The 25,202-nt window shown below is 40.6% G+C and overlaps 2 protein-coding genes across 8 annotated transcripts in view; one reads left to right on the forward strand and one right to left on the reverse strand.

The window, feature by feature from the left end:
* Positions 1–25,202, reverse strand: part of ME1 (malic enzyme 1) — a 117,948-nt gene that overhangs the window by 2,307 nt on the left and 90,439 nt on the right. For both annotated transcript variants that reach the window (XM_080998727.1, XM_080998728.1), the window contains exons 8-13: positions 19,385–19,482; positions 17,508–17,621; positions 11,782–11,887; positions 10,090–10,232; positions 7,899–8,072; positions 1,012–1,110 (exon numbers count right to left, since the gene is read on the reverse strand). In XM_080998727.1, the coding sequence (XP_080854853.1) occupies positions 1,012–1,110; positions 7,899–8,072; positions 10,090–10,232; positions 11,782–11,887; positions 17,508–17,621; positions 19,385–19,482 (734 nt within the window). The remainder of the gene's footprint in view (positions 1–1,011; positions 1,111–7,898; positions 8,073–10,089; positions 10,233–11,781; positions 11,888–17,507; positions 17,622–19,384; positions 19,483–25,202) is intronic.
* PRSS35 (serine protease 35) overlaps positions 1,117–25,202 on the forward strand; it is a 155,301-nt gene continuing 131,215 nt past the window's right edge. For 5 of the 6 annotated variants that reach the window (XR_013984030.1, XR_013984031.1, XM_080998733.1 and 2 more), the window contains exon 1: positions 1,117–2,330. The gene's annotated coding sequence lies outside the window, so the exon portion shown is untranslated. Of the gene's footprint in view, positions 2,331–23,596; positions 24,396–25,202 lie in introns of those variants that run through there. The other variant, XM_080998731.1, reaches the window with a different exon arrangement.

Raw genomic sequence — 25,202 nt, forward strand, 5'->3', positions numbered from 1 at the left:
CTAAATGTAGGTTACTAAAATATATCTGAATATGTTCTTGTAAATATTTCTGTGCTACATATGAAGGTGAGATGAAGTCAAATGTTAGTGTTTCTTGTGTGTCTTTTTGCTTTATTAGGCTGGAGAGTATTAAAAGTTAAATATTTCCAATTCAGATAAAAACCAGGAGACTAGAAGCTAGATGGATAATACAAACCCATCAATTATACTGACTATTGTTTCTAACTTAAACAAAATTATTCCTATAACGAAACAAATTTTCTAGAGCTGTTCACAAACGTTTTTGCCAAACAAAGAATGCTGGAGAATTTACGCAGAGAAACTTGCATAAGCGTGTTTTAACATCTATAAAATATATATATTATAAACTTGAAGAGAGATGAAATATGACAACTCTTTCTACATGCAGTTGGAACCAATTACTACATAAGCCTGAGGGAATGAGTTCATGATTAGAAGCTTACTGACAACAAAGACTGATCTTTACATGAAAGATTATCTCTATCCAGCTCAGCAATAAAAATAAACCAACCTCCTGGGAGATAAAAAGGAAATGAGGCCCAGAGGGTGAAAGATCAAGGACACAACTACACAAGGACCAAACTAGAGTTTCAGCCATGGTCTGCTGTCCCTTTCCATTTTCGTGAATTTGGACTGGTTAACCTTTCCTCCAGTGACATTTTTCCAAACCCCTGCAACTGCTATTCACCCCATCAGGGAAATCATATATGCTGTACAGTGTAGTGGAATATTGGCCTAGGACAGCTTGGGTTGAACTTGCCAATCAGCCATGGAGCTCACCAAATGACTGTATGCTGGTCACTTCCTCTCAACCTAATTCATAGGGCTGTTCTGAGGATAAAGGGGGAAGGAAGAGAGAAAACTGATTCCTATCTTGAGATCCTTGGAAGAAGGTGAAAATATAAATGTATTAAATAATGAAATCCACCTTCAGTCTTTGACAAATCATAATAAGTCTATTTTTAATTAGGAAATGCAAAATGTACTTACTTTCACAGCAATTTTCAGAGAGACATCTTGAATTGAAACTAAAGGCGGATACAAACGGCCCTCCTCTAAATGTTTATCTGAGACCTGTTGACATATGACCTAGGAACAAAACATAAGACATGTTCTTTTAACCTCTCATTAAACAGGTATTTTTATCTGAAAACCCACTGCCCAAAATTGGATGTATGCAACCATTTTTCTATGACAGTAGAAAACCATTTTTCTATGGCCAGCACCAGCAGCCACATCCTCGGGCAAGTTCCAGGACCCCAAGCAGCTGTCCCCTCTTTATTTTCCCCAGCCCTGTTCTCTAAGCCACCATTTTAATTTCCCACAATGCTTCTGACAGCATTGCTCCAGGGCACTCGGAAATTTTAATGACAACAAGATCCAGCCACTCTGCATTGCTTGGCACACTGCTACTGCTAAGGTCACTAAGCAAGCCCTACAGGTCCCACCAAAGGGGAGGGAGCCAACCAGAGGGCACTTTGTCCAGCGCCCCCTCAAATCTGCACTATGGGCAGCTTTTTTCAATTTTCATATGAACATGTTCACAGAAATAAACTTCTGGACTTATCAAGTCCCGCTTCAGTAGTGAAATGGAAGCATAGGGTAAGTCAAACAGAACCATGTTCATCACCCAGAAAGCCCTCATGAGCACACCTCTTTTAAAAAGGTCTCTGATAGGGCACACAAGGAAAAGGATGGAACTAGTAAATAATTAGTCATAGGCATAGGGGTGGGGGGTTAAAAAGACATTCTTAGTCTTACTCAGCATTTATATAGCAATTTTCCAGAGCATACAAAGTGCTTCTCAGTAATCATGCTGCATGCATCCTGAGAACCTACATTTGAAAATCTATTAAGGGAATTAAAAGAGATTAAGTTTGAGACATATAGAAACCAATACTCATGAGTGGAGGGCCAATGTATGCAGCATGGGTGGAAGTGGGATTATACTTGTCTGTCGTGGTTATTTATTTAGATAGGACACTGAGCTAAGAAGACAGAAATAGCAAAGCACTTTGGACACAGAAAGTACTGTGGGAAATCATTAACCACAACAAATATGTAGACAGTGACTGGAATCTGCTTGACAGAGTGCTTGACTCCATCAGTTAAATAAGGTTATAAAAGGGAGGCAATCTCCCCTATTTTACTTCTAATCCACATCTAAGTAATTCCCAAGGAACTGGAGGAGCCACCTTGCCTTTGGGGCAAGCAGTGATGACAGACACAGGATGTAGGACTATACAAGAGATGGCAAGAACTGACTGGCAAGAGAAGATCTGCAGGAAAGCTTCACAAACTATGAGGCGGTTAGTGTTGAGAGTTTAAAATATACAGTTTTATTCTCAGATTTGATCCTATAATGGATGGTTCTATGATCCTGATTTTCCTTCATTGTTATTTTTCTTTCAGGGATACTTTTGAGATTACACACACACACACACACACACACACACACACACACACTTGAAAAGCAGAAATAAGACATTACAATCAAAGTACAAAAATAATCAGGTACCACTGTTAACGCTAAAAAAGCTAAAATAGAATAAAATTCTAACAAACCAGAGTAGTTAGTACAAGTAAGGCGAGCAAAAGAAAGCAGAAATCACCTTGCTGGAAAAGCAAAGTTACCATATATCAGGACATAATGCATCAATACCCAAACGAGCAGCAGAATTTTTACTCGGAGAAAGAATTGCCTAGTACTATGAAAGTTGTACTTCCCACCTCCTCTTAACAGAGACTTGTAGCATGGCAGCCATAGACAGCAAGGAATTACATGCAGGTGCGCAAGGCAGAGAGAGCCCTCTGTTTCTCCTCTGCACCCAAGCCTAGAAATGTAACAGGCTAATGCAGAAATGACAGGGCTCTCTGTCTCTCCTCTGTGAGACACCCCCAGGCTATTATTGTGGGCTCATTTACAAGGCAGGCTTAATAGGCAATAAAGATTGTGTGTCTTTTTTTTCTTTCTTTAAGGAAATGGCAAAATAAGCTACAGGCAATCATTATTATAGTATAATCATTTATTATTTATGAATCCACAAGGGGGAGCTAAAAGAAAAGGAGATATAAACCTGTTTGTTTTTCCTGTGGCATATCAGTAGGATTGCTTTTTCCTGGGATTTCTTACCCCTCACAGGTCAGGAATCATAGTTACATTTGCATACTGGTGCAAAAGGAATCATACTGCTACGTGACATGTACTGATTTTCATTAAGTTACAAACATTTAGGCATAAAAAGGTGGCAACATCCATTACCATATAATGAAAAGCCAACATAAGAATGATGCCTGCTCTGTGGCAGGGTTGAATAATAAGAATTTCTGAACTGGAGAAATATTTTTCTTACTTTCCTTTATAATCATATTAAAAAGAAGGAGAAGGTTAGAGGCAGGCAATAAATTACTACACGCATTCATGAAAGATGGTGCTAGGCAAGTGGAATTTCTGATCACACACACACCTTTCATTGGTAGATTCCCCGACTTTTAAGGATCTGGCTCTTGGCCAGTGTTTCAGCCATACTTTTAAAGATGAGGACAAATGTTGAAAGATAACAGATAACACTCTTCTTACTGTGCCCACCAAGTGTACATTTAATGGTAGGACAACATCATGATCATCAGTGCAACTAAACTTCAAATTATAAACGTTAATTTATTGTGCTGTTAGTTTCACTATGATATGACAATACCTACTCGATTTTCCATGGGTACTGTCCAAGAGTGAACACCTTGCCCTTCTGATAACATATTCTATCATTGAAAAGTTAATAGGGTGATCTCTGGAATGACTAAAGCATAGCATGGGCAGTTGCAAGAATAATTTATCAGCTCATAATTCTCTGACATTTTACTTTTGCTTCATCAGGCTTAGAAGAATGCCGCTTGTCATCACATTAAAATTGCCTACAATTATGGCATTATACTCTACAGGGCCCTAGATTTACTATCCACAAATCAATGCTGAACTCTACTTGGCATGCAAGTAAGAACACCTGAAAACAGGACTTGCTGTTTTTACAATGATTAAACCGTGTTTTTATTTTTTTAAAAATCAGTTTTAAATGGACAGGTGACAAATTAAGAGACCCATAGGCTGTGTACACATGTAGCCTTTGTAAAAAGCACATGAGTTTTTCTCATAGTGCACTTTTGTACGTAGCAGTTTGCAGTTGTATACACCTTTGCATGATAACGTCATCTAAAGTGGCAGCTACTATCCATGTTGTCTGTACACATAGTTGGGAATGTTTTCAAACTAGAGTGCAATAGTGTTCTCTATTCCTCTTCCTTCAATTAGTGTTTTCACAGACCTTTTCTTGGGGGGGGGGTGTATTTGACACACAGAAAATATATACTGGTACACAAAGCTGGCTATGTTACTGTACTGCTTCCTCTTTTGTCTATTTTATTCACAGACAAGTTAAACATGGTAAGGGGGAGTGGCACAGCTCCACAACACCAGTAGCTCTGCCTCTGTAAGAAGTGGCCTGAGGAAGTGTCCTCTGTGTACACATGCAGGCACATGCACTTGCGAAGTGCATTATCAACACAAACTGGATTATAACTGTTACAGCAGAGTGTGCTTTAGATTGACAAGTAGTATGGGACAGAGACAACATGAGGATGATGTCATGTGCACAGCACCCCAAAAAGACGCTTGCATCCAGCACTGAATCCACATGATCACACAGTGTGCACATACCCACAGTTAAAAATAGAAACTCATGTTCAAGCTTTTCCTATCCCTGTTCATTACAGACTCTTCCTCTAGCAAGCCATGGGAAGAGGTTATCTTTTTAAAAGATTCCCTGGTTAAGATCCATTGTACAGGCTGGCTTTATATCGTTTCTTCTTTTGTTTTTCCATGGACTGGATCAAGATGGGTAGAGAAATCCAAACTATCAGAAGCCAGCATAATTTATGTTGGAATAAATCATGCCAATGTAATTTACCACTATTTCAAACTCTTTTCAGAAGCAGGTCTACTCCTTAGCCTGATAGAGGGAAAGCAAGCCTTTAAAATAGTTTGATTTACACTACCCTTTTTGCTAGTGTAATTTCCACTGGGTTGCTAGGTTGCATGATTGAGCAGAACAGAGTTTGGAATGGGGTGGTTCTCCTCCATCCTGTCCTGCTCCTGCTCCTGCCCCTTTTCAGGGCCTTGGTTCAACCAGCTGAGTCCCAGTTGAGCTGCTGAGGCTTGGCTGAGTCAGGATGAAGGACTTAGATTGGAGAATCTCCAACTGAGCCAGATGTGGGACTTCAGCCAGTGAATCTGCCTGTTCCAAACGCCATTCATCCCAGGGATCTCAAACTAGTTTACAAAAGATTCTCATACTAAAAAATACATTCAAGTTTGGTATCTGGGAAGCATGGGTATTCCTATGGGGCCAGGATTATTCAGGTAGCATCTCCTGCTCTCAATTATGCATTGTGTGAAGAGATAAAATGCTTTATTTATTTATTTATTTATACATACATACATACATACATACATACATACAGTGGTGCCTCGCAAGACGAAATTAATTGGTTCCGCAAGTTTTTTCTTCTTGCGAGTTTTTCGTCTTGCGAAGCACGGTTTCCCATAGGAATGCATTGAAAATCAATTAATGCGTTCCTAGGGAAACCGCTTGCCAGGCTGGCGGTGCGGAGAAGGGCTTTTCTCCCCACCGCAAGCCTTCAGGACAGGTACGGGAACAGAGGGGAAGGCGCGCAGCGCTTTCCCTCTGTTCCCGGGGCTTGCGTGGGAGGAGGGTTTTTCCTCCGCACCGCCAACATTCAGAACAGCATTCTGAATGTTGGCGGTGGGAAGGAAAACCCTCCTCCCACCCCAAGTCTTCAGGAAAGCCATCCGAAGCTGGGCGGCGGGAGGAGGCGTTCCCCCCCCCGCCCGGCATCGGAGCTTCGTTCCGATGCCGGGCGGCGGGAGGAGGCATTCCCCCCCCGCCCGGCATCGGAGCTTCGTTCCGATGCCGGGCGGGGGGAGGAGGCGTCCCCCCCCCCGCCCGGCATCGGAGCTTCGTTCCGATGCCGGGCGGGGGGAGGAGGCGTTCCCCCCCCCGCCCAGCATCGGAGCTACGTTCCGATGCCGGGCGGGGGGAGGAGGCGTTCCCCCCCCCCCGCCCGGCATCGGAGCTTCGTTCCGATGCCGGGCGGGGGGAGGAGGCGTTCCACCCCCCCGCCCGGCATCGGAGCTTCGTTCCGATGCCGGGCGGGGGGAGGAGGTCCGAGGACAGTGGGGAAGACGCGCTGCGCTTCCCCGCTGTCCCGGAGATTTCCCTATGGGCTGTCGTCTTGCGAAGCAAGCCCATAGGGAAATTCGTTTTGCGAAGTGCCTCCAAAACGGAAAACCCTTTCGTCTAGCGGGTTTTCTGTCTTGCGAGGCGTTCGTCTTGCGGGGCACCACTGTACATACTTTACCCCATCCATCAGACTGGGTTGCCCCGATACTTCTTCACAGGTCAGACACAATTGTCCAACCCATTACTTGACACTAAAGTTTACAGAGCATAATTGAGACCAGACGTAAGTGCTCTTGTAGCTGCAATATGACTATGAATCAGACTTTGAGTCATTAGGAGAGTATGTGCAGGGCAGAGATATGTGCACACTGTAATCTTAAGCATGCGTACTTTGAAATAAATCCCACTGAGTTTAATGGGGCTCACTCACAGTTAAGTGCATAACCTTAACATTTAACTAAAGACCTAGATGGCAAAATCTGCACTCAGTGTCACCATCAACAGATGTCTGCCTGAAGAAGTTATTTTAAAGTATCGCTATCTTTTCTAGTACTTTCCACTCCTGCTAAAAGAGTCTGTAAAAGAAACCAATTTTTGCTGACTTCCTCTCAATTTTGACATTTGAGAGGCTTCGCATGCTCCACCTTTCATTTAAGAAGTTTCCAAAGCACTTTACAAACTATACATATGAGCCCATTCTAGAAAGTTTAAGAAGCCATGTCTTTTAAAATAGACATGGCAGTTTAGAGCGGAGAATTGCCCTATCCAACTGAAATTACAGGGAAAGGTTTTAGCCATGAGGATAAAATTAACCAACTTATCCTCAGTCACCTCCTATGTGAAGGATCACTGCCCATCTTGGTTGGTCAAAGCTAGTGGAGAGAGTCTGAGCTTATTCCTGATTTTTGCACATGAAAGGTCCAAATGGTTCCCTAGGGGAAAACACCTTGATGGAAAATTGTAACACCTGGGGTTTCTGTGAGGAAATCTTGCCATTCTTTAAACACACACACACACACAGAGAGAGAGAGAGAGAGAGAGAGAGAGAGAGAGAGAGAGAGAGAGAACAGCAACAAATTACTTGCTAGAGCAATTGCTGCCAATTCTCTGCTAGAAGAAATTCACAGTTCTGCATGATTTTACATTCTGAAATAAATAACAGGTTCAACAGTACTCTTTCCTCCCTCAAAACAATGTAAGAGAATCACCCAAAATTAGGACTCAGAGGCTTTGGTATATTAACCATAGGCATGTGTCCCTCAATACACATTCAGTCTATAGGAAAAGTACTGCTTTTGTTTCAGCGCTGGTTTAATCCATCAGATTTCTGATGAATTCCTGTCTCATTACCTTACACTGCAACCATTACACAGAAAGTATCAGTTTCAGTGTTTCAGATAGTATTCAGGTGTGTGTGGCCAGGGAAGATGGTGTGGTCTGGAGAGATTTCTGAGGGCCAGATTCTGAGAGTCAGGATGGGGGGAGGCACATTCAGTCCTCAGGCTGAGGTCCCTCACCCCAAACTACCAGTCTGAAGGCCCTACGACAACATGCTGTCATAAACTGATGTGCCATACATGTTCTTTTTGGGGCAGACATTATCAGGTATATAACAATCAGTACCTCTGCAGTTGTGAGGAAAATTTCTTCACTTATATGTCTTATTCCACATGCAACAACTCCGAGGGCAACTCCTGGAAACACATAAGCATTGTTACCCTGTCCAGGAAAAAATGTGCGTCCATCTGGAAGAGTGACACGATCAAAAGGGCTTCCGCTTGCAAAAATGCCTCGCCCCTAAAACAAATGTTTTGCAAATGTTATTGGATGGAGGAAAATCAGAACCTGCATCTATATCTATGAAACAGTGTTTTCATAGAGTAACTACAGTATACCAGAAACTTACACAAAAGTCACAAAACAAGAATTTTGCAATTCTAACTATGTACTGTTAAATAAGTCTCTCTCTAGTCGGTGCATTGTCAGCATCAAGGCAAGTTCCAAACCCATCTGAACCCAGTAGACTTTTGTATCATAATGTCTCTTTGTGTCTGATATCTTGCTGAGACATATGATAACAAAATGGAATTATGTCTATTTCATATGATATCTATTACTTTATTTTTAAGTTTAGGAAGAATTGGAATTTAGTATCTTCAGAACTAGTTTCAGCCATCCATATAAATGCATGTATGCAAAACTGAGACTCACATTATATGTGAGATATATATAAAGGCAACCCCCCCCCATTTATGTGGGGGTTATGTTCCAAGACACCACACATTTAATTGTAATTGTGTATATTTGAAACACAATTGAAAAAGTCTGAAAATATCCTGTTCCTGCCCCACCTGTTCTGCCCCTTTTTGTGACGTTTTTGTGATGTTTCTGGGTTGCTTCTGGGTTTGACACGATGAATGTGTATGCAAGTCGCTCGCATACTGAACATGCATAAATGGGGGGGGGTGTATAAATAACCCCTCTTCTTCTAGGAAGAACCATAATAGTTCACAGTGATGCCATCATAATCTCTAATGCAGTTCATGGCCACACTTCTATCTGCTAAGGTAAAAAGTGGCATGAAAGAAATACAAATCCAACAGCCCTACTTGGCTAACTTGCTATTTGCTGAGGTCTGAGTGAAACAAATAAAATAGTTGGTCCAGTATGCATGAAACTGCCAGCATTGGAAGATAAGGTCTGTAAATACTTATTTGTCAGCCTTCTTAAAAGGATTTACAATGCAATTCTATGCATGTCTACTCAGACATAACTCCCTTTCAGATCAGTTGGGCTTGCTCCCAGGTAAACAGGTATAGGATTGCAGCCTACATGATTAAATTTAACTTTTAAACAGAAGGATCCTTGTTTAACTTACAGAACTGCAAATATGCATGGAACACAAACCAAGAACACTATATAGTTATTCAAAATAATATCATTTAGCTTGGTGTCATGTAGATTTATAATGGCCTGCTTTATACATTTTGCTGGAAGATTAGGTATTTCAGTATATTTTTAGCTCTGGTTACCAGGTGGAGCTGTCCATTGTAACCATATTTTTTAAAATATTTGCATTCCTGTTTCATTCCTGCATTCACTCTAATGTATACATTTCGGTAGGCAAATAGGACATGCTTAATATTTGTTTTCTATTTATAGAATTATAAATTTGTCCTGCATCAGTAGAGAAATTCCATGGGGAAAGTACTTGACCCAAAGAGAAAGTATAAAGACTGCAATTCATATGCAGCAGGATTTAGATTATACATCATTTCATTCCAGCTACGTCCTCCCAAGTCAATGGACCAGTTAAAAGACAAGTTATATGGCTTAGAGAACAATCCTGCTGCTCCAACATCCCCAGGTTGATGGCTAGAGAGGATCAGAGCGATGGGTTTGTACCTCTCCTCTAACAAGAAGAAATGCCACCAGTTTGGGGGAGCTCTGCTACAGTGGAGGCTCCATCTGGAACCAGGTAAAAAGAAGCCAGCAGCAGAAGCAATAGCAAGATATAACCCCAAAAAATGAGATCTTTTATGGGTGGGGCAATGGCAGCTTGGAGCAATGGCAGCTTTGAATCCAATGGATTGAAAGCTCTTTGGTCCCACGCAGCTCTGCCAATTTAGAGATGTAATAGCAAAAAGGATGAGAAAACTACCTGCCACCCCACCCCGCCTTCAGCCATGTCTTCTCTCTAAGCCCTTTCTCTGTGTACGTGTGGCATATAAGTCAAGAATCTAATTATTCTACCTTGCTGCTGAAATAACATTAAGTACAACCAATTCAATATCAATCAAGGTTCTTTCCTTACTTCGGTTAGAGTGTAGCAGTCCTCAGCAGAGCATTCTGCTTTGCTAGTTGGGTTACTGAGAGCAAAAATAATTGGCCTCTGGTTGAAGGAAGCCATATCCTGGATAATCTTTTTTGTAAATGCACCACCAATGGCAGCAACTCCTGAGGAAGACAATGGGAAATTTGGATGAAGTAACTGTTTTGATTCATAGACAAAGGGCACAGCCCACCATAACTTGTCCTGTTGCACTCATATGCAAATGAAATGTGCCACTGTGACATTTCATTTCAATGAAGCTGGTGCTTGAGATATTTCAAGGGGACCAGCCCAGAATGAGATACTTCAGGATCTTAAGTAGGTGTAATTTTGACACATATTCAATTGAGTTGCATTAAGCTGTACGAACAGATAGATGCTTGAGTCTTGAAGAGCTGCAGTTTAACATATAATCTTCCTGTCTGTCTGTCTGTCCGTCTGTTTGTTTTTCTTCTGATATCTTAGGCCTCTCAAAGAAAGTATAGTTCAAAGTCTGGTTCCCATAATTTGTATAGGCTAATTGGTCTAAACAAAAAGTACTGGCACTACATTTTGCAGAGTTTATGTCAATTTTGCTTCTAGACACTTAATCATAAGAATCTCAACCTTTTGTAGCCAGAGGGTATAATAAATTAGAAAACATAATTTAACTTATGCTTTATGGTTACTTTTATTAAAATAATTGTTTCTGGTCCAACAATAACAAGTCTTCTTCCTGAATGGTGTCTAGCAAGACTCCATATATGGCATTTGCTGAGACATGTTTTAAAGAAAACCTTGGGAAAATATCAGACAACGAAGCAATCCCCGTCATGCAAGGAGAGATTTTTTAACAATTAATCATCCATACAGAAAAAAACAATCTCAAATTTGATCAGTCTTTCTTGCTACACAGCAGATACACAGCAGATAAACATGGTATTTAAATAAATTCTTTTCATGTTCCACACTCAGTGCTATACACTGCATTTTGAATATACACAGCTACCTGAATGTAACTGTTTATACCCTTTTTCAGTAAATGGAATTTAGTAGTGATTATTCTGTACCGTATCCTGTACAGAATAGGGTACATAACATTCCCTCTTAAATTTCCTTCACAGAAAAAGCGTACAGAATAACCCCTTCTAAATTCCATTCACTACAAAACAATGTAACTACATTCAGGTAAATGTGCACATTTTTATTCGTAATGCAGTTATTGGGAAAGAATTTAAATATGGGGGAAGGATAAATTACACACTATTCTGATTATATTATGTCTCAGGCAGCAAATGAGAGGAAGGACATAACCCAGGGAGTGGATTAAAAAGTATACATTGACCTAAAGCTATGAGCTCTTCCTGACGTAATGCATCGCTTATCCATTACTTATACTACAGTTCAAAATTTTGTATAGCTTCACCTGGTTTCAACCTCTGAAGGAAACAAAACAAAGCTATTTTATAACTGCTAACATCACTTCCTGAGGATGGTTTTGGGGGGTTGGGGGTTAGATGACTGTTCTGTGATCTTTGAATGAAGGACGATATACAAATTCAATTAATAAGAATAATACATACTCAGAACCTATTTTTATACATTGCATGCATATTCACAGCGTCTATATCAAACAATAAAACAAAGAGGCAAAGGTAGTATAGGTGGTTGGACAAATAGAGATGTAAGTGTTACCTATAAGAGCAGTTGGCCTTAAACTTTTAACAATATCTTCTAGATTTTTCATCTCTTCATGTTGATGGGCAAACTGTTCTTTCTCAGCTGTTAGTGAGGCACGGCCCTAAGTTTAAAAAGAGAATTGATTTATTAGAAATATAGATTTGCATCCATTCTGTGTTTTTTGTCTCAGTGAAAGGACTCAACTTGTTCTCAAAAGCACACCTATCTTCTCTCATCTTATGAGTCAATACCAGCCACGTGCCAAAACTTGCTACAACCATTCTCTGATAGTATATTACACTTCCCCCAATTAAAAGCAGGTAGGTTTTACTAAGCATTTTTGTAACTCTTCGGAATAATAGATAGGATTTTTGAGGGAGATGTGTTCATACAACTTCTGGAAAATCGTTAACATACACCTGTGTGAGAAAACCTTCCAAAGTCCATTTGGTGAAAACCCATTAGATCTGGGGAGAAGGTAGCTGCACTCATTTTCAGATAAAACCCCAAACCGTCTGATCAAAATTCATGAGGAACGTTACCTCTGAAATAGCTTAACTTGTTTGAATGTCTTATCTGCTTAGTGATCTTGCATCAAAACTCTCTTAAATGGTTGTGAATGGGTATCCTCATTTGCCCCCAACAGAAACAACTGACAAATGAAAAATGCAAACTGCCTCTTGTATTCCACTGATTGGTAAAGTTGGCACCTGGCCCCCTGAATCAATTAATATACAGAATGAAGGACTAGAAACAACTTGTACTTCTCCGGTAATTAATTACACAGCTCGCAAGAGGCTTGTCTATTCTTTTCCAAGCTTCAAGTAGAGGAAATTGAACGGAATTTAGAGAAGAGCATATAATAAAGCCAAGATTTTCTCTCTAAAACTAGGTGGTCTTAAAATGCCTATCAGCAGCCTAGCTAGGATGTTTATGGAGAGAATGTTCTTTTCTGAGAGGGATAGCAAGCAGAAGGTGGGTTTTAAGATTTCTTTGAGGTCCACTGCCATTAGTGAGTGTGGCATGGAATGGTAGAACAGGAACATGGTCAACTGAGTACATAAAAGGAATGCTTTTTAACTGATAATAGGTATGCTAGATTTCTGAAATTCAAAAACATGAGTGTAGTATTTCTCACCATGAGCTGGCTAGCAGGGGTGATACGCGCCATTCCAGGTCTCAAACCTGGAGTAACTGCAGCTGTGTGAAGGAACTGGAATTCAGCACTCAAGAAGAGCCAGTTATCACTTACACTACATAGAACAGAATCCCTTAAATGGCATTGTGGGAAAAGGCATGCTTTTTGTGCCTCCAGAAGTGTAGGCCCTCCTAAGTAACTACAGCAAAGCTCTATGTCAGTGAGAGGTCACTTCTGAATCTGAAGGGGGTGGAAGTTACAAAAGCAGCCCCCAAGAGCCATCATGATTCAAACTGAAGAACTAATGTCCAATAAATATGAAAAGTGCATACAATTAAAGGGAATCTACTTCAAATGCCTATTTTGATGTTTTGTGGCAAATTATGTGGTTTGGTGTTGTGGTTCCCTGCCCCCCACCCCCAAAATTAGGCAAACGTATAATAACAGGGACCTGTGTAAGTCCAGAATGAATAAAGAGAACAAGGGTTTTAAAAGCTGTCATAACACAACTACATTTTTCCATTTAGAAAATCTATTATAAACACACGTTTCCAGGTTTGTGCTTTGGTACAAATTACCTCACTGCATTTGTTCTCTTTCTTCTTCACTTCCCTGGTTGGTAACCACAAGTCTTGGTATTTATATAATGGAAAGCAATATATTATCATCAGCAGTATATGGTTCAGGGTGACCACAAGACATAGCATAGATCTGTCACATGGCTAGCAATAAATATGTTGCTGTATGCTAGACCATGCCAGCTTCTTTCAACTCACCCTTGATTTATTTGGGGATAGCTATCGTTCATCCCCCTCTTCTCTTATAAAGTTTTCTTTACGGAATGAATTACTGGGTTTTCAGCTGATATAAATATGTACTCATGCAATTAATAAATGGTTATAAACATTTTCTTAGTATTGCTACCACAGAACTATTCTGAGAAACTTGCACCTGGCCCCCTTTGTGACCAAAATGAAAAATTCATAGCCCCTCCACAATACCTTCAGTCACCTTCTGACATACTCATGAAGGCCAATTTCAGGGCAAAATTACTGGGCTACTAACTACAGTGCTGTTTTTAAATACTCCAGCAGGTGTCACTGGGATTTTAAGAAAATACATAAAACATTAGTTAAAAAACAAAAACAAAAAACTAGCATAAAACACAGTTAACTTATAAATGCAAAAAGGTCTTTTTTAAAGTTATAATATAGTTAACACAAATCTTATCTATCACAGTGCAAAATATTTTAAATTTAAAAACTGCTAATCTATTTTAACTATGCATATAAGTCTCCCCTGCCATATCTCTCAGGCTGAATCCATTTGTTCTCCCTTTGCTAACTTCGTTAAGTTTCACCAAATTCTGATTACTTTCATGCAAAGAAACTTTCCCAACCATACCACCTTGGTGCATGCCTTAGGTATTTACTTTTTTATTACCATTTCCCATTCCATTCCACTCTGATTCTTTTATAATCAATTTAAAAACATGGCATCTATTTGTTAACAGCCTGACCACAATAATGCAATCCAATGACGCTCGGGCACATTTAAGCCACTTGATTATTCTCATCCCTTTCCCTGAAAAGTGAATTCAACTGGGCTGAAAGGCCAGATTCTCAAAATAGCAGATGTTTAGGGGCCTCAACCAACTTTGTCACAGAAAAAACATTTACTTTGATTCTGGAAGGTGCTAGTGGTTACTTTTTAAAAATACCACCTCCATATCTTTTCTTTCAAACTCCTTTCACCCTCCACTGCCATTTTATCTAATTGCCAGTTCCATCGCAACAGTTCCAAACTGTTTACTGTCTAAATCCCCTTCCCCATACAAACTGGTTGCCCTCCAAAATCATATGGCAAAACAGCTGTTCCTATACATCCTGCCCATCTAAATATCCATGTCTTTCAAGTCTCCTCCTCCACTGACAACAGGTCATCAGCACTCACTCCCAAATCTGCATCCTGCACTGTTGGCTGTGGGTGATGGCAAACTGCATTCGTCACACACTTTGGATTGATGTTGAATTAGGGAAGATTTGGCTTAGAGTCCATGCTTAGCCATGATGCTGACTGCATGTCCTTGGTCACGTCTCTAACTCTGCTTAAACTACCTCACAAGATTACTGTGAGGATTAAATGTGATAATCCCATGCATGCCACTTTAAGCTATTTAGCGAAAAGGCAAAATATAAATGAGAATGATAGACAGAAAGAAACATTCGATACTTTCTGCTTCCTTTAATTCAGACTTATCTAGAGACAAATAAATTAGGAGAAAAGTAATATTATCTGCTAGGATTTCCTGTATTTACATGCTACTCTCCTTGGTAGCGATGCTCTGGTTCGCCAGAAGCTGCTCAGTCATGCTGGCCACATGACCCGGAAGCTGTCTGCGGACAAACGCCAGCTCCCTCGGCCAGTAAAGCGAGATGAGCACTGCAACCCCAGAGTCATCCGCGACTGGACTTAATGGTCAGGGGTTCCTTTACCTTTACCTTAACTCTTTGGTGGAGATATGGGCCATGTAATATTAATGACTGCATAGAACTGTGGAGGAAACAACAACAAACATCACCTCCTCTTTTTGGATAGAGAAACTCATCCAACTCCAGGAATATTATAATAACATTAATAGGCAATGTCATCCATCTAGCCAGAAGTTATAGTGATTGCACAAAATCAATGCACACAACCTCAATGGCCATGTGAGGCCAACTATAGAAGGGTTCCTCAACTGCATCATAAAGCTTCTTTAAACTTTACACTCCAAGTCTCACTATTCTAATCTACCAGTCATTAAAGACCCAGGGGAGTAGAATGCATTTATACACACATGGTGACAAGAGAAAGACATCAATTGAGGGAAAGATGAGAATACAATAGCAAATCAAAGTTTATTTTCACTAAGACCAACCATAAAAAACTATGCAAACAGCATATGAAGAAGTGGAATAAATCAGCTGTATTATTTTGTTTTTCTTGTTAATTTTAAGAACCTCAAAACTATAACATAAATGACCACTTTTATTTTGGTCAAGCTCTGGCATGGGGAAGAAATGAGGTAAAAGTAACTGATGTAGTCACCCAGCAGCTTTGACTTTCTAACCACTGCTGATACCATAGCAAACCACAGCATGTAGGAAGGGCATGATCTCCTCTCCATCACTATGCAATAGAGTTATTTGAGGCAACACAGCTGAACTTTAAGTAGAAGTCTGGCAAACATAAAGGAAAATATCAGCAGGAAATTATCTCTTATATCAGCATTTCTTTTCTCCTTTTGATAAATAACTTCATGTTTGTGGGCCCAAGCCCAGCAGGCCGGTGATCTGAGTGGTGATCTTATAATGATAGAAATGATTACAAGACAATATTATGGGATTGAAATTGGCCATAACTTTTTTTTATTACTAATGTAGTAAGCTATGGCATAGGCATGGGTATGCATCCTGAATCAATCAACCCACCTGCTGATTGATTGCTCCTTCAGGGTCGATCCTGTGTCTCCCGATGACACAAATCAAATGGGGTGGTCCCACCAGGATGACAGTAGGATGTTCTATAGTCCGACAGCCCCCTGTCTGGACCACCAGACAGACTCTCCAGCAGACTATGGATCCAACCTAATGCCTTTTTCTGCCATCTGAGTCAGCCCCTCCCTGCCAGCTTAACAACAAACCAATCACATCTGCAACCAATCCCATAGGCCCCAGTAAATATCCATCAGCCAGGCCTCATTGCCACTTGGTGATAAGTATACTCTGTCAGGCTGGTATAAGTCCAATTTATCAAATGTGTTGCCAGGGTGGCATATGATATGACCACCCAACTGTGCTATGCAGGACATAGCTCAGTTAACTTTCTCCTATGAATGGCTGACATGTGCAGGCAGTGCTGCACCTCACCAGTGGTGTTGCTCCAGGTTCTCAGACCAGAAGATGGTCAAACTAGGGTGTGTTGCCCGCAGAGCGACGAGATCTGCAGTTCCTGCCAATATGAGGGTGATGCCCTTCCTATCAGCCGCATCATTTTCTCCGAGTTGTATCATGATGGCATCTGGCGGCCCAAGGAATTATGTATTATATTCGCATTTCTTTTCTCCTTTTGATAAATAACTATCAAACTAAGTTCTATTCAGACTAGACCCATAGAAATGAATGGACCTAGGTTAGCCATGCCCATTAATTTTCATGGGTCTTCTCTGAGTATGACTAACATTTGATACAACACAATATGATTTACATTGCTGAACACACTCACATAAATTGACATGTTCATGGAAGAGAAAAACAAAGTTAAACACTCCCCTTAGTGTTTATGTTAGTCAGCTTGCTGAAAAAAATCCAAATCAGGGTCAAAGAATATCACCTAAGGAAATTATGGGGATAATTATCTTTCCAAAAAACACTGACCCATTTTCACTTTTACTGGGTTACTTAGCCACCTCTAACATATGTAAGTGTAAGGAAAAGGAGACATCACTGAGACCTAAGAACATATAGATTGAGACATATATATGTTGTTTCAACCAATAATGTACAGAAAAAGTGGAATACTTCAAATATGCATTTGTAGAATAAGGAAAAATCTGCATCACCTTTACAATTAATCCTTTGGAATCAACCATCCATATCTTTTTGATGGCTTCCTTTTTCGGTGTCCCTTCCTTTTCCATGGCCATAAGAATCAGATTGGCGATCCCCAGAGCTGCCTTAACAAGAAAAAGGAGAGAAAAAATAATTAGGTCATGAAATTCAAGTTTTATAGCTTATCTTTACTCTTTTAGAACCTATTAGCCACAGTAACAATGATAACTGTAGAAACAGCCTACCTTAAAAAACTCCTGTACCTCTGGTGGTCCACAGACCACAGTTTGGTACCCCAATATAGGAGATATATATGAGGAAGAGTGAGAAGCAAACATGATGCTTGAATAATCCATATCTGTTTAATTTTGAAACAACTGCTTACTGTTTTTCTGATTCTGTATCCAATGAAAATGGCATCTCTTGCAGACATGCTAGAAAGTTATCATGTAAGTTATGACAGAAAGCTGGACTAGGCAAGAAGCATGTTTTTTCAAACAGATGTCCTAGAATAACTGTGACATGGCACCCAATGGACCTCCTCCCGCCAGGTTCTAAAAAGGTAATGTGACATACACGTAGCAGGCTCCAAAAATTCCAAAGGATGAATACAACATTAAAGATCACAAGTAGACATAAACAATAACTGACAACTCTGTTGAGTCATAAAAGCTCCCAAGCTACTCAATAAGACTGACATCTATCTATCTACATATAACAGTAAGGCTCAAAGGACAATAGCCATTTAGTTTCCATCTTGCATACAGTTCTTGATCATCATAACAACAGCAGCAATAACAACAACAAATCTCAGGTAGGGGAAAGGAAAAGCAGGACTGAGAACTTCAGACAATATAGATATGCTTTTCAGTGCTCTAAACCTATATGAAGGTAACACTAGATTACTAATTGCTTTATGCCATGAAAAAGATTTTTTTGTGTGTTGGTAGTCATTATTGTTTTTTACTAATTGACCTTGCATCTTGTTAATAAATTGATTCTTTTGGGTTATAGCCTTCAAATATTATGATGGGAAGGACTGAAGGTACCTGCAAGGGGATGTATTGCATGTGAATGTGAAGAAAAAAACTTAATAGACACAATCTATAAATTTTAAACTGAAGTTATTTTCATACCAAAAAATAATGATGATGATGGGGGGGTGGAGCGAGGGGGTTGAATGGGCAGCAAGGGCCAAATGCTTATATCAGGAGTTAATCTTTAACAAGGAAATGCTTCAATGGAGCCTTTGGGTTCTATATACTAACTGACCAGCTTATTTGTTTATTGTTATGCATCTGTTGTGCCTTTCTTTCATCCTGGAAGATGGTGTACATAGGGTTCCAACCCAGGCAAACCCCCATCCAGACACTCAAACCTGTTTAGCTTCAGGAATATAACTTTATTAGGTGCTTTTAGCCTTAGTCAATAGTAAAGCTATATGTAAAGGTAAAGGACCACTGGACGATTAAGTCCAGTCTAATTTGACTTTGGGGTGTGCCGCATATCTCACTTTCAGGCTGAGGGAGCTGACATTTATCCACAGACAGCTCTCCGTGTCATGTGGCCAACCTGACTGAACCGCCTTTGGTGCAATGGGACACTGTGACAGAAGCCAGAGCACATGGAAACACCATTTACCTTCCTGCAGCAGCAGTACCTATTTATCTGCTCATGCTACCATGCTTTCAAACAGAAAGGCTGGCAGGAGCTGGGACAGACCAACGGGAGCTCACCCTGTCATGAAGACTCAAACTGCCGACCTTACGATCAGCAAGTCTGAGAGGCTCAATTGTTTAGACCACAGTACCACCTGCCATATGTACCTTCACTTTTACAAATAAGTTAAATAACAGGAAAGATAATAATTGGACAAATGGTGTATTACCTCGCCTGCTCCCTGGAACAGTATTGTGTGATCTGACAGTTTGTTGCCAGTAATCCGTAGAGCAGCAAGAAGTCCTGCAACAGCCACTGATGCTGTTCCTGAAAAATAAAATGGAACTTACTTCATCAAATTTAAAATTAACTTGTGTCATTGCTAATGATTACCAACAAGTACCCACCCCTTTGTGATTTTTAAAAATATAATCCTGTCCTTAATGGCTATGTTAACCTCTGCTACTAAACTGCAACACATTGATTTATTTATTTTTAAGCACAGGATGAGTACCAAACACAGCAAGGTTAAATTAACGTTTGTTTAATTATACTACTACAATGTAATAACAATCTGAAATTATGTATCCGACTTCCTTTTAAAAGACATTTTAATAGATTTCAATAGCACACCTGTTGAAATGAGAAGAGGTGTCCTCAGGGCACAAAACATGTAGAAGTCGTCTTACAAAGGCTACAAAATTATTGTAATAGCATTAAAATGTTGATTTGAGCTTATGGTGTAGGGTAATATTACATAATGAAATAGAAAGAATGCTAGAGGGCACATACACTGGAAAAATATCTGGAAAGTTGATGTATACAAGAAATAGTTTCAATATGGTCCAACTCATAAAATAACAGTAATCCCATTGTGAAACAATATCTTACTGCAAAAACAATGGAGAAAACACACTGTTTTGATAAGAATTAAAGGATGAAGTAACTTGTAACTGAATCCAAATGTATTTAAAGTAATCTCTCTCTCTCTCTCTCTTTTACACACACACACACACACACACACACACAAAAACGTTTGGTATTTTACTGTATTTATTGGAGAATTATATATTTTACATATTATGATAATTGAATTACTAGTTACATATTATTCCCACAAGGCTGATGTCCACATCAAAATAACACATTAAATAAAATATTACTAAATATGTCCTTAAATAAGGTTATGCAAACTGCATAACATGTAAGAAAGTGTTCTATAAACCACGTCATGAAGAAATTTGACTTCTAGTCAAAAGCCTTATTTTGTTTTAAAAGGAGGAGGAAAAGGGACAACAAGGCAATCATAAGATCCATCAAAAGGCAAAATTTCTGTTAACATACATTTCAAATGCTTAGTAGGGAAAATCTGCTTCTCTAGACCATTGTGATCTTCAACACAGAATTCCCTCACTTCCATGTGTCACACCTGGGCAGTGAATATTCCCAATTGTTTTCAGTATAAACAACGTAGACCAGATTAAAGTTATACATGCCACAAACTGGAAATGACATGCTGTAAAAATTAAGAATGCTAAAGCCTTACTAAGCAGTCTCCGGAGGATTATTTAAAAAAGAATAATACAAGAACCATTACATTTCTACTAAGTTACTTTGGGGTTCAAACATCTTGCTCCTCTCAAGCTCACACTTTTGACATAGCGCTATTGTGTTTCTTCTGCACACAAATAACATCCCCCCACCCCACTTAAAATTTAAGTAGCACAGCAACTGCAACTGTCAGTGGAGTATAAATGTGCAAATGTCTCATGGACCTAATGGCTATCAGCTACAATATTACCAGTAGCAAGTGATTTAACACCCCCTTTATGAAGACTACTTTTAAGGTATCGAATACTTCCACATCCCTATCACCAGTGTGAGTGTGCACAAAGTACAGGACAGGAAACAATTCTAACCAAACACACACATTTTAACATCTCCCCTCTACTCCCAAGAATGTTCCATATGTTTTTGATGGTAGGCTATGTGCTTCCTCATTGTCCTTTTTTTAAAAAATGAAGCATGTAGATTGAATGTTGCAACAGTAGCAGATGTTTAAAGTGGGTCTTCCATCTCCTCACCATAGTAGTTGTCAGGGAACTGCCATCAGTGCCGGAGGGAGAGAGCAAAATCCAGAGGGATTCCGGAGAGCGTCCCAGGAGTGGGAGAGGCAGCCCATCTTCTGGGGAAGAGAATCAGCGTAGCACCAGTGGAGAAGGGGGGCAGATGGGGGAAGCGGTGAGGCGGTCCCATGACTCCTTGCCGGGGACCAGCGGGGAGAGTAGAGGTCCTCCGCTGCCTACGCCCTCCTTGCGCAGAGGGCTTTCGCGCAGAGAGAGTAGAAGGAGACTAGGCGTCAAAGAGCTTCTTTGCTGGAAGAAGTTTAAGAAACGCCCACTGACGGATTCTGCCAGCGACTGAGACAGCCACGGGTGAGTAGCTGTCCGGACAGGAAAGGTTCACTCAGGCAACCCAGCCAGGTGTTTGCACCGGCTTACGCACGAGCAACCCCTAGAACCACTACAGTAGTTTTGCATTTCCTTGGTGAACTTCAGCTGCTTCTGACTAAAGGATGGGAGTGGCTCTGTAATAAAATCTCATGCTCAGTGGAAACAACCTGGATTCTTGTCAAGCCTCATGGGGCAGTAGACTCCCTTCTAAGAATACAAGTGTCACAGTGTCCTCAGCAAACCTTATTTTAGGTTTTATTAAAAAGCTATAAATGTCTGACATGGCATATCACTTTGCTCTTTAATTTGTCATATACTTCATCTGGCCACTGCTTTCATAAAAGCACAGACATAAACTGCTTTCATGTTAATTTAATTCAACAGATACAGCACAATGAACAAAACTCTGCAAAGAGCTTTCTCTCAACTCTGTTTTCCCTTGCAAGCATGGACCTGGAACCTAACAGAGGGGAAATCTGCTGGTGAAGAACGACTTAAAGTGCGGAAAATAGTTGATAGGAAAGGGTTAAACATCCCCTTCCCCATGCAATTTCCCTGCTCTCAGTTGCCTCCTCCCTTCTCCACCTGGTAAAAAAAAAAAGAGAACAGAAAACTGTTCCTTTCAGCATGCCTGGATACAGGAATGCAACACTTATTTGGTGCCATGTTTGAGCTACATTTTATTCTTGAGGTTGAATCCCAAGTTCAACAAAGCTAGAATCCTTAAACTGATTACTCTGAATGCCCCTTCTTCCCTCTCAAGCGTAGCAGATGATATAATTCATTTACAGTCATTTAACTCTCTATCACAATGTATTATTGCTATCTGTTCTGACCCCTCTTTCTATTACTATTCTTTAGTCCTTATTATTGTACAATAATATTAAATTAGATAAAAATGTTTAAAATTAAGTAGCTGAAGTGACTAAAGTAAAAGCAAATACAGTGGTACCTCTGGATACAAACAGGATCCATTCCGGAGCCCCGTTCGCATCCTGAAGTAAATGTAAGATGTGACTGTGCGTCTGCGCATGTCGCATTTCGCCGCTTCCGCGCATGCGCGTGACATTATTTTGAGTGTCTGCACATGCGCATGCGCAAGCGGCGAAACCCGGAAGTAACACACTCTGTTACTTCCAGGTTGCCGCAGAGCGCAACCCGAAAATACTTAACTTGAAGCTACTTCAACCCGAGGTATGACTGTAATAGGTTCCAATGCCCTTTGAGATAAGAATGTCAGTTTCTTAGGAGGCATGCATCCAACTAGCTACAATAACAGAGTCATTGTAACCCCTGATCCACGCCACACGGTGGGGTTAGGATGAGGTCGACATGTCGCTCCACCAGACTCTGCAGGCCAGGGCTCCACCTCTACAGGGCATCCCCCAAAACATCCACCAAAATTGTAGCAGAGCACACACTACTACCCGTGGTGTTCCCAACGGCAATAACTATCAGAAGGCTGCAAGACAGGAGAAGTGTGGAACAGAGCTGTTGATGCATCCAAAGTGAGCACCTTTTCCAGTAGCCTGGAGCAAACAGGCAAAAACTGTAAAATTGCCCTCCCCTTCTACCCTAGACAGCAAGAATAGCAGGGATTCAGACATGGCAGTGGATTCACTGCTTGATTCCACTCCTTTAGTCTCCTCTGGAACCTTGGATTGCTCTGTCTGTCACTACTCAGTATATTGGGCAATGAATGCTGTTGGCTATGGCATAGTCTTGCAATCTGCACACTTTGAAAGACAGATGTAAGAAACACTGAAAATAAGTTATGAGACAAGAGCCTGGGAAATAAAAACAACTGAGCAGGCAAGCCAAAGAATTCAACATTTGTGGTAAACATTTTACTAGCACACAAAAATCCATATGACTACTATTAATAGCCAACAGTTTATATAAAACAACCTAATTGTGTCTTCAGGTTCATTCCTAAAAGACGAATATTGTAATTCTCAAACAAGCAAAACTTGCATCAACTATGAGAGTTGGCGAGAAACAAAAAACATTGTTCATCTTTGCTATCAACCTTTTTCTGCTTGAAAATGAAATTCACACAACACACAGCCAATAATTACTGCAGCCAGTAGCAGGAGAGATTAATAGTGCAATCCTATGCATAAGCTCTTTTAGCAGTTCTCCTGCTGTTCTCTTTTGTCTCTGACATGGCATTGTGAGTTATGTGTGTGGGTTTTGTTTTTGGTTTTTTGACCAAGCGTGCAAAAAGCGAGTGGCAGCATGTTGCCTCTTCCCCCAGCAGGTCTCTGTTTCCCATCTCATGCTTCCCAAATTTGTACCTTGTGCAATGAGTCACTAGAGAATGCTGCTATCAGTGTGTGTTTGTGGTGCCCCTTGTTGCATATCCTGACCATTCCCTTTGGCTGCTTGGCTTCCCCTTCCTTGGTAGGTCTGTAACCCTTGTTATTAAAGGGTTATGTGAGCTCTCTACAGATGCAGCTACCTGAGTGCTGTGTTGCGTGGGCTCCATTTCTTTCCTTTCATGTGTTGTGCTGTCATACGGTAATTGTGAGGAGCACAAGGAGATTCCAAACCCTGCCTGTAGTATAACCAGGGCTGATGGATTGCATTGTTGTGGCATTGCTATATATGTGGTGATGTCAGGTGGTATACTGGAGGGTGGGGAATCCCTGTCATTCACTGGGTCTCTCTAAGTGGCATGCAAGCATCATCACAAGCACCAGGGCTTTTTTTACAGGGGGAACTCAGTTCAATCACCTCTCAGGTGGGAATCCTTGCCATTCTAAGAGAACAAGGGAGGTGTTCATGGTGAGTTCTGGCACCCTCTTTTTCTAGAAAAACAGCACAATACCTGATTAGTGGATTTTGATTGTTTTCCCAAGGATGCACCATTTTGGGATATTGATTTATCCCACCTTTCGTCTCTGGGGAACTATATGGTGTGTTAATTTACATATCAACCCCAGGAGGCAGATCAGGCTGAAAGATGGAGACTGGTGGCCCATGTCCCTTAGTGAGCTTCATGAATGAGTGGGAATCTGAACCTGGGGTACCCCAGTCCCAAACCAGCACTCTAACCACTACACCACACAGCTTTCCTCTTCCCTCCTGAGCTGAGCATGTATATAGTGGCTTTTCCACCAGCACAGGTGTGGGCATCCTTGCCTAATTGATGTATAGAATTGCTCTGTAATAATAGTATAGATATTTTACTTAAAAAATAATGAGAGGGAAACTATTTATACCACCTTGAGCTCATATGAGGAAAGGTGGAGTTTAAATAAAATAAACAAACAAACTAGCCTAACTGGCTCAGCTAGTGGAAGCCTGCACAAGGACTTAGCTAGCATAATTGGGCTTTCCCCACTCCCCTCATGTGTTCCCTGCACCTTCAGAAATTGGTTCTGATGGGAGAACCACTAGAACAGCACATGGGGGGAGGAGAGGGGAGATTGTTCCATCGAGGAAGCAGAAATGCCTGCACTGAGGGAACCTTTGTAACTGCATGATATTGAATTCCTCCCAAACAAACCTTTCAAACTTAATCAGTTCTTTTTGCCAGGACCAGACACTGCCATTCACCACTTAATAAATACCAGGAGAAGCAGACTGGAA

This window comes from Podarcis pityusensis, assembly GCF_964106645.2.
Source record: "Podarcis pityusensis genome assembly, chromosome: 3".
Classification (NCBI taxonomy): Eukaryota; Metazoa; Chordata; class Lepidosauria; order Squamata; family Lacertidae; genus Podarcis; species Podarcis pityusensis.